At 38.8% G+C, this 9,317-nt stretch overlaps 1 protein-coding gene across 1 annotated transcript in view; it reads left to right on the top strand.

Annotated features, from left to right (window-relative positions):
• Positions 1 to 6,571: 6,571 nt before the first annotated feature.
• Positions 6,572 to 9,317, top strand: part of LOC148349982 (uncharacterized) — a 56,735-nt gene continuing 53,989 nt past the window's right edge. Inside the window, exon 1 of the mRNA XM_088319981.1 lies at positions 6,572 to 6,692. Coding sequence (XP_088176107.1) covers positions 6,572 to 6,692 — 121 coding nt within the window. The remainder of the gene's footprint in view (positions 6,693 to 9,317) is intronic.

Genomic DNA, 9,317 nt, shown 5'->3' with positions numbered 1-9,317 from the left:
TCCCATACATAGCCAAAGTCTAGATAGATAGATAGATGTCTAGATAGATGTCCAGATAGATGTCTAGATAGATGTCCAGATAGATGTCCAGATAGATGTCTAGATAGATGTCTAGATAGATAGATGTCTAGATAGATAGATGTCTAGATAGATGTCTAGATAGATAGAGAGATAGATGTCTAGATAGACTGATAGATGTCTAGATAGATGGATGTCTACATATATGTCTAGATAGACTGATAGATGTCTAGATAGATGGATGTCTAGATATATGTCTAGATAGATGGATGTCTAGATAGATGTCTAGATAGATGGATGTCTAGATAGATGGATGTCTAGATAGACTGATAGATGTCTAGATAGACTGATAGATGTCTAGATAGACTGATAGATGTCTAGATAGACTGATAGATGTCTAGATAGACTGATAGATGTCTAGATAGACTGATAGATGTCTAGATAGACTGATGGATGTCTAGATAGATAGATGTCTAGATAGATAGACGTCTAGATAGATAGACGTCTAGATAGATAGACGTCTAGATAGATAGACGTCCGGATAGATAGATGTCTAGATGGATGTCTAGATAGATGTCTAGATAAATAGATAGATGTCTAGATAGAGAGATAGATGTCTAGATACAGATAGTTGGATAGATGTCTAGATAGAGATAGGTGGATAGAGGTCTAGATAGGTGGATGGATAGATAGGTGGATGGATAGACGTCTGGGTAGATATATGTCTAGATGGATGTCTAGATAGATGGATGACTAGATAGATGTCTAGCTAGATATAGATAGATCGATAGAGATAGATGTCTAGATAGATGGATGCCTAGATAGACGTCTGGATAGATAGATGTCTAGATGGATGTCTAGATAGACTGATAGATGTCTAGATAGACTGATAGATGTCTAGATAGACTGATGGATGTCTAGATAGATAGATGTCTAGATAGATAGACGTCTAGATAGATAGACGTCTAGATAGATAGACGTCTAGATAGATAGACGTCCGGATAGATAGATGTCTAGATGGATGTCTAGATAGATGTCTAGATAAATAGATAGATGTCTAGATAGAGAGATAGATGTCTAGATACAGATAGTTGGATAGATGTCTAGATAGAGATAGGTGGATAGAGGTCTAGATAGGTGGATGGATAGATAGGTGGATGGATAGACGTCTGGGTAGATATATGTCTAGATGGATGTCTAGATAGATGGATGACTAGATAGATGTCTAGCTAGATATAGATAGATCGATAGAGATAGATGTCTAGATAGATGGATGCCTAGATAGACGTCTGGATAGATAGATGTCTAGATGGATGTCTAGATAGATGGATGTCTAGATAGATGTCTAGATAAATAGATAGATGTCTAGATAGAGAGATAGATGTCTAGATACAGATAGTTGGATAGATAGAGATAGGTGGATAGAGGTCTAGATAGGTGGATGGATAGATGTCTAGATAGATGGATGTCTAGATAGATGTCTAGCTAGATAGAGATAGATAGATCGATAGAGATAGATGTCTAGATAGATAGATGGATGTCTAGATAGATGGATGCCTAGATAGATGTCTAGATAGAGAGATAGATGTCTAGATACAGATAGTTGGATAGAGGTCTAGATAGAGATAGATGGATAGAGGTCTAGATAGATAGATGTGTTAGCTTTCGTAACTAGTGGATTTATGATTAAAATAGTTTGCATGGGCACACCTTCTTTATAGATCTATCTTCTTGATTTTGCTCAAAAAATGCACCTAAACATCCATCCATCCATCCAATATCTGCATCGCTTATCCTCAGTAGGGTCGTGGGGGTGCTGGAGCCCATCCCAGCTGTCTTCGGGCAGTTGGCAGGGGACACCCTCAACCGGTTGCAGGGCACACAGGGACAGACAACTCTCTCGCTCAGTCTCACCTCGGGACAATTTGGTTAGGCCATGTTTCTGGAACGTGGGAGGAAACCTGGGAGAACATGCAAACTCCACACAGGAGGTTCAATCTCACGACCTCAGAACTGTGTCGCACACGTGTTAACCACTGCGCCGCCGTGTTGCCCCTGCACCCAAACAGTGTGTTGGAATTTAAAATGTATACAACTTTTTTCCAGGGGAGCATGAATCCGGACCCTCTTAGACTGTCCACCCACCAAGGACTCACAAAGTTCTACAAGACCAGGGTTGGGTAGGGTTACTTTAACTGGATTACTTTCAATGACTTTTGGATTACTGCAATACCAAATATGCTAATAAAAGACAAAAGAAACTCAATATGAATCAAATGATGACTCACAACACGTGGTAAGCTTTCTCTCCTGGCTTTGATCTCTTCGATCTCCGGCAAAACGAACATCAAATGCGACAGAAACAAAATTAAAATAAAGCCAACATCATTTTTGCCCTTCCATGTATTCCATTACTCCCCAAGCCTGCACAAAATGGAGTCATTTTATTTATTTTTAGTTTCTTTTGTCTTTTATTAGCATATTTGGTATTGGAGTCATCCAAAAGTCATTGAAAGTAATCCAGTTAAAGTAACCCTACCCAACCCTGTACAGGACGCACTATAATTCTTGGACTTCCAAAATGTTTATAAGACACAGAAGAGTTCATGGTCAACAGACCGAAGTGAAGGACTTGAAAATTTCATTCTGTCCTCGTGTCGGAACGTCCACCTTGCGGGAGGTGAGAAGCTCAAGAAAACGGAGACATTTCTTGCCTCTCGTCCATATTGTCCTTGAAATGTTTTTCGGAATTGTTTGAACGAGTCATTCCATTCTTGGAATTCTCGAACGCTGGGACGTGAAAAGTTGAAGGTCGATTTCACTCTGTCCTTGGCAATGTTTTTCCAGTTCGACAGTTGAGAAACTTATTTTTATATTAAAACGATCTGGTGCTATTTGTATTACTCCTAAAATATGAAAATAAATCATTTAGATAGATACTTTATTCAGGGGCGGCAGTAGCTCAGGAGGTAGAGCGCTCGTCTCGGGATCCCAGTTCGAATCCCGGCTCGTCCGTGTTACATATCGAAGTGTCCTTGGGTAAGACACTGAACCCCTAATACCCCCAATAAGCAGGTTAGCGCCTTACATGGCTGCAAGGCCGCTATTGGGAAATGTGAAGCACACTGTAAAGCGCTTTGGGAAGTCTTGACTTGAAAAGCGCTATAGAAATGCAAATCACTTCATTTCATCCCTGTAGGGAAATTCCCACTTCCAGCAACCTTGTGTTGAAAAATAAAATAATAAAACAAAGAATACAAAAATATAACGTTTTGCTGTAGAGTATTTAAATCATGCTCCATAAAATACACACTGTCATAAAAATAGGGTAATATGCAAATGTGGGGGCGGGGTTTCATGAGGGCTTTTACTCCCCCGGGTGGAGTTCAAGAGCCTCATGGCATGAGGAAGATATGATCTCCTCAGTCTGCCGCTTAATTTATGTTACTTTTTACCAATATGCAGGAGACCCTTGAATATTTATCCATTTCTTTTCTCTCTTAGTTTAACTTTGCAGTGGTTATAAAAATATCTTTCTGGTTTATTACTTTTACTGTTGATTCAATTGCAACACACTCAATATGGCTGAAAATTGTCATGAAAAAATAAAATATTAGGGTTTGTACACCTTATTCACAGCCAAATTCAAGCACTTGGTAAGGACTTTCAAAGCCCATTTTAAATTGCTCCAGTACCATCCATCCATTATCTGCACCGCTTATCCTCAGTAGGGTCACGGGGGTGCTGGAGCCCATCCCGGCTATCTTCAGGCAGTGGGCAGGGGACACCCTCAACTGCTTGCCAGCCAATTGAGACAGATAATTCACTCGCTCATTCACACCTAGGGAGATTTCAGTTGGGCCAATCAACCTGACGTGCATGTTTTTGGAATGTGGGAGGAAACCGGAGTGCCCGGAGGAAACCCACGCAAGCACGGGGAGAACATGCAAACTCCACACAAGGGGGTCGATCTCATGACCTCAGAACTGTGCTGCACATACGCCACTGTGCTGCTCGCTCCAGTACCATTAAAAGAATAATTCTGGTGTGAATCAAGAATTTTGCAGATCCAAATGTGTGTACATATATATATATATATATATATATATATATATATATTATATATGCAATTAACATGTGTTGTGTGCTCATTATTCAAGAACTATTATTTTTAGTAAACTGAATATATTTTGTTGTTTTCGACAACTGGTGAGGTAGGCGGGCTCTGTTGTGGGCACAAAGCTGGACAGCCCGACAACTGGAGCCGAGAGACGGGCACTGAACAAGCTACGGTCAATCATGGACAATTCATGACATCCGCTACACAGCATCATCTCCGAACGGAAGAGCAGCTTCAGCGACAGACTGCTGTCACAGTGTTGTTCCACGGACAGACAGAGGAGATCATTTCTTCCTCATGCCACGAGGCTCTTTAACTCCACCCGGGGGAGTAAAAGCCCACATGAAACCCCACCCCCACATTTGTATTTTACCCTATTTTAATACAGTTTCACTATTTAAATACTCTATATCAACACCTTATATTGGGTATTTTTTTATTCTATATCTTTTATTTTATCATTTTGTTTTTTAACACAAGGATACAGCTGGAAGTGTGAATTTCCCTACGGAGATGAATAAAGTATCTATTTATCGGAATAACTATGGCTAATTACTTTTTTAAACACTGATTCTTTTTTTGCAAATATTTTTCATAATCGCAAATATTTGTTACATTCGTGATTACCGTCTTTTTCGTTCAATGGACATGGGTTTTAGCGCACAAAAATGCGTTTATTCAAGGAATCAACTCCTTGCCCTGAAGAATTCTCGTGCCGGCGTGATGAAGGGGCCTTTCGTGGAGGAAGAACCGGAGCTAGCGAAGCGGTTAGCGGCGTTATAAGTCTTCGGTACCATCCGCAAACATGGTAAATGCGAACTCACTACCAAATGAGATCAACGAGTGCTGGTGGAAAACATCGAAGCGCACAGGGAGCGCAGTTGCTGCGTTTTGCGGAAACGTGGCTCACGTTTAGCATTCCGGACGCTAACGTGTAGCCACCCAGAGCGATCCGGCTTCAGCGTCGCTATACAGAGACACAAAAGCCGGGGGGAATCGGAGAGGAGGCGGACTTGCTAACACGAGGCGGTGTATCCCTGGGCACAAAGAAAAAGATTTCCATCTGCCGCAGGGATGTCGAACTTTTGGACTGGCGTGTGACGTCATCCACTCCGCTACAAGCACCCCTAGGGCATCATCTTAATCTGTTAATAAACAACGGGGTAGACTGCTGGAAGTGTGAATTTCCCTACGGGGATGAAGAAAGTATCTACCTATCTATCTATCTAGTCATCTATCTATCTAGACCTCTATCGAGACATCCATCTATCTCTTAAGACATCTATCTATCTCTCTAGACATCTATCTCTATCTATCTATCTATCTAGACATTTAGACATCTATCTAGTAATCGATCTCTCTAGACATCTATCTGTATCTCTATCCATATATATCTATCTATCTAGACATTTAGACATCTATCTAGACATCTATCTCTATCTAGACATCTATCTATCTATCTAGACATCTATCTATCTAGACATTTAGACATCTATCTAGTAATCGATCTATCTAGACATCTATCTGTATCTCTATCCATCTATCTATCTAGACCTCTATCTAGACATCTATCCATCTCTATCTCTCTAGACATCTAACTATCTCTATCCATATATATCTATCTTTCTAGACATTTAGACATCTATCTATCTAGACATCTATCTCTATCTAGACATTTAGACATCTATCTATCTATCTAGTAATCTATCTATCTGTATCTCTATCCATCTATCTATCTAGACCTCTATCTATCAAGACATCTATCTCTCTAGACATCTATCTCTATCTAGACATCTATCCATCTCTATCTCTCTAGACATCTAACTATCTCTATCCATATATATCTATCTATCTAGACATTTAGACATCTATCTATCTAGACATCTATCTCTATCTAGACATTTAGACATCTATCTATCTATCTAGTAATCTATCTATCTGTATCTCTATCCATCTATCTATCTAGACCTCTATCTATCAAGACATCTATCTCTCTAGACATCTATCTCTATCTAGACATCTATCCATCTTTATCTCTCTAGACATCTATCTATCTCTAGACATCTATCCATCTATCTATCTATCTAGACATTTAGACAGCTATCTATCTATCTAGACATCTATCTATCTCTATCTAGACATCTATCTATCTAGTAATCTATCTATCTATCTAGACATCTAGACATCTATCTATCTAGTAATCTATCTATCTATCTAGACATCTAGACATCTATCTATCTATCCATATACTGCGTACCAGTCTTTGATTTCAAAGCCTAAGAACCCGTAGCAGCAAAAGGAGACATTTGTCCGCTGCAATGAGCTGCATTCACCTGAAATATGTTACACACAACCGCACAAGAGGGAAAAAGGCTACAGCAAAGCGAAGCCACCAGAGGTCAGCGTCATTTTTAAGCAGAGTTATCGTGAAACATGGCAGCAATTTCAAGCATTTACGAGCACTTGCGAATCGTTGAAAACGCGACATTCGAACACCTGCACAACCCCTGCGAAATGCTCTTCGCGTCTCCGAATCAGATTGTCAAGATTTTAGGTGACCACCCCAAAAAAAAAAATTTTGTTTCTGTTTGCTGATCATCGGCTTCGTGTTTTGTTGAAGTCCTCCGAGGATTGCAAAGCAACCGTGTCAAGGACCACTTTCAACTTCTCAAACGTCGACACATGTTCGGAATTCTCGATGACTCAATCGCACCAAGAGTCACGTTTCTCTCTTTTTCCCACGGGGAATAGAAAGCTCAGGAATTGTAATAAAGGTCAAGTACAATGCCTGGATTTTTTTTAGGGGGAAACGGAAAAGAAAGGAGTATGTATCTTTTGGACGTTGGATTTTCAGGTAAATACTAACCCCTTACGTATTTTTTGGGGACATTTTCGCCATACTAACCCCTTACCTCTTTTTTTCGACAATTTCGCCATACTAACCCCTTACCTCTTTTTTTTCGACAATTTCGCCATACTATAGCCTAACCTCTTTTTTTTGATATTTTCGCCATACTAACCCCTTACATCTTTTTTTCGACAATTTCGCCATACTAACCCCTTACCTCTTTTTTTCGACAATTTCGCCATACTATAGCCTAACCTCTTTTTTTTGATATTTTCGCCATACTAACCCCTTACATCTTTTTTTCGACAATTTCGCCATACTAACCCCTTACCTCTTTTTTTCGACAATTTCGCCATACTATAGCCTAACCTCTTTTTTTTGATATTTTCGCCATACTAACCCCTTACGTCTTTTTTTTTTTTTACAATTTCGCCATACTAACCCCTTACGTCTTTTTTTTTTCGACAATTTCGCCATACTAACCCCTTACCTCTTTTTTTTTCGACAATATAGACATGCTAACCTCTTACGTCTTTTTTTTGATATTTTCGCCATACTAACCCCTTACGTCTTTTTTTTTTTTTACAATTTCGCCATACTAACCCCTTACGTCTTTTTTTTTTATATTTTCGCCATACTAACCCCTTACCTCTTTTTTTCGACAATTTCGCCATACTAACCCTTTACCTCTTTTTTTCTACAATTTCGACATACCAACCCCTTACGTCTTTTTTTTTTCGACAATTTCGCCATACTAACCCCTTACCTCTTTTTTTTTCGACAATATAGACATGCTAACCTCTTACGTCTTTTTTTTGATATTTTCGCCATACTAACCCCTTACGTCTTTTTTTTTTTTTACAATTTCGCCATACTAACCCCTTACGTCTTTTTTTTTTATATTTTCGCCATACTAACCCCTTACCTCTTTTTTTCGACAATTTCGCCATACTAACCCTTTACCTCTTTTTTTCTACAATTTCGACATACCAACCCCTTACGTCTTTTTTGGGGACATTTTCGCCATACTAACCCCTTACCTCTTTTTTTTCGACAATTTCGCCATACTATAGCCTAACCTCTTTTTTTTGATATTTTCGCCATACTAACCCCTTACATCTTTTTTTCGACAATTTCGCCATACTAACCCCTTACCTCTTTTTTTCGACAATTTCGCCATACTATAGCCTAACCTCTTTTTTTTGATATTTTCGCCATACTAACCCCTTACGTCTTTTTTTTTTATATTTTCGCCATACTAACCCCTTACCTCTTTTTTTCGACAATTTCGCCATACTAACCCCTTACGTCTTTTTTTGGACATTTTCGACATGCTATAGCCTAACCTCTTTTTTTCGACAATTTCGACATACCAACCCCTTACGTCTTTTTTTTTTTTTACAATATAGACATGCTAACCCCTTACGTCTTTTTTTTTTATATTTTCGCCATACTAACCCCTTACCTCTTTTTTTCGACAATTTCGCCATACTAACCCTTTACCTCTTTTTTTCTACAATTTCGACATACCAACCCCTTACGTCTTTTTTGGGGACATTTTCGCCATACTAACCCCTTACATCTTTTTTTCGACAATTTCGCCATACTAACCCCTTACCTCTTTTTTTCGACAATTTCGCCATACTATAGCCTAACCTCTTTTTTTTGATATTTTCGCCATACTAACCCCTTACATCTTTTTTTCGACAATTTCGCCATACTAACCCCTTACCTCTTTTTTTCGACAATTTCGCCATACTATAGCCTAACCTCTTTTTTTTGATATTTTCGCCATACTAACCCCTTACGTCTTTTTTTTTTTTTACAATTTCGCCATACTAACCCCTTACGTCTTTTTTTTTTCGACAATTTCGCCATACTAACCCCTTACCTCTTTTTTTTTCGACAATATAGACATGCTAACCTCTTACGTCTTTTTTTTGATATTTTCGCCATACTAACCCCTTACGTCTTTTTTTTTTTTTACAATTTCGCCATACTAACCCCTTACGTCTTTTTTTTTTATATTTTCGCCATACTAACCCCTTACCTCTTTTTTTCGACAATTTCGCCATACTAACCCTTTACCTCTTTTTTTCTACAATTTCGACATACCAACCCCTTACGTCTTTTTTTTTTCGACAATTTCGCCATACTAACCCCTTACCTCTTTTTTTTTCGACAATATAGACATGCTAACCTCTTACGTCTTTTTTTTGATATTTTCGCCATACTAACCCCTTACGTCTTTTTTTTTTTTTACAATTTCGCCATACTAACCCCTTACGTCTTTTTTTTTTATATTTTCGCCATACTAACCCCTTACCTCTT

This window comes from Urocampus carinirostris, chromosome 16 (assembly GCF_059441175.1).
Source record: "Urocampus carinirostris isolate Australia breed hairy pipefish chromosome 16, RoL_Ucar_1.0, whole genome shotgun sequence".
Classification (NCBI taxonomy): domain Eukaryota; kingdom Metazoa; phylum Chordata; class Actinopteri; order Syngnathiformes; family Syngnathidae; genus Urocampus; species Urocampus carinirostris.
The sequence above is the reverse complement of the archived record's forward strand: the minus strand, read 5'-3'. Positions and strand labels throughout refer to the sequence as shown.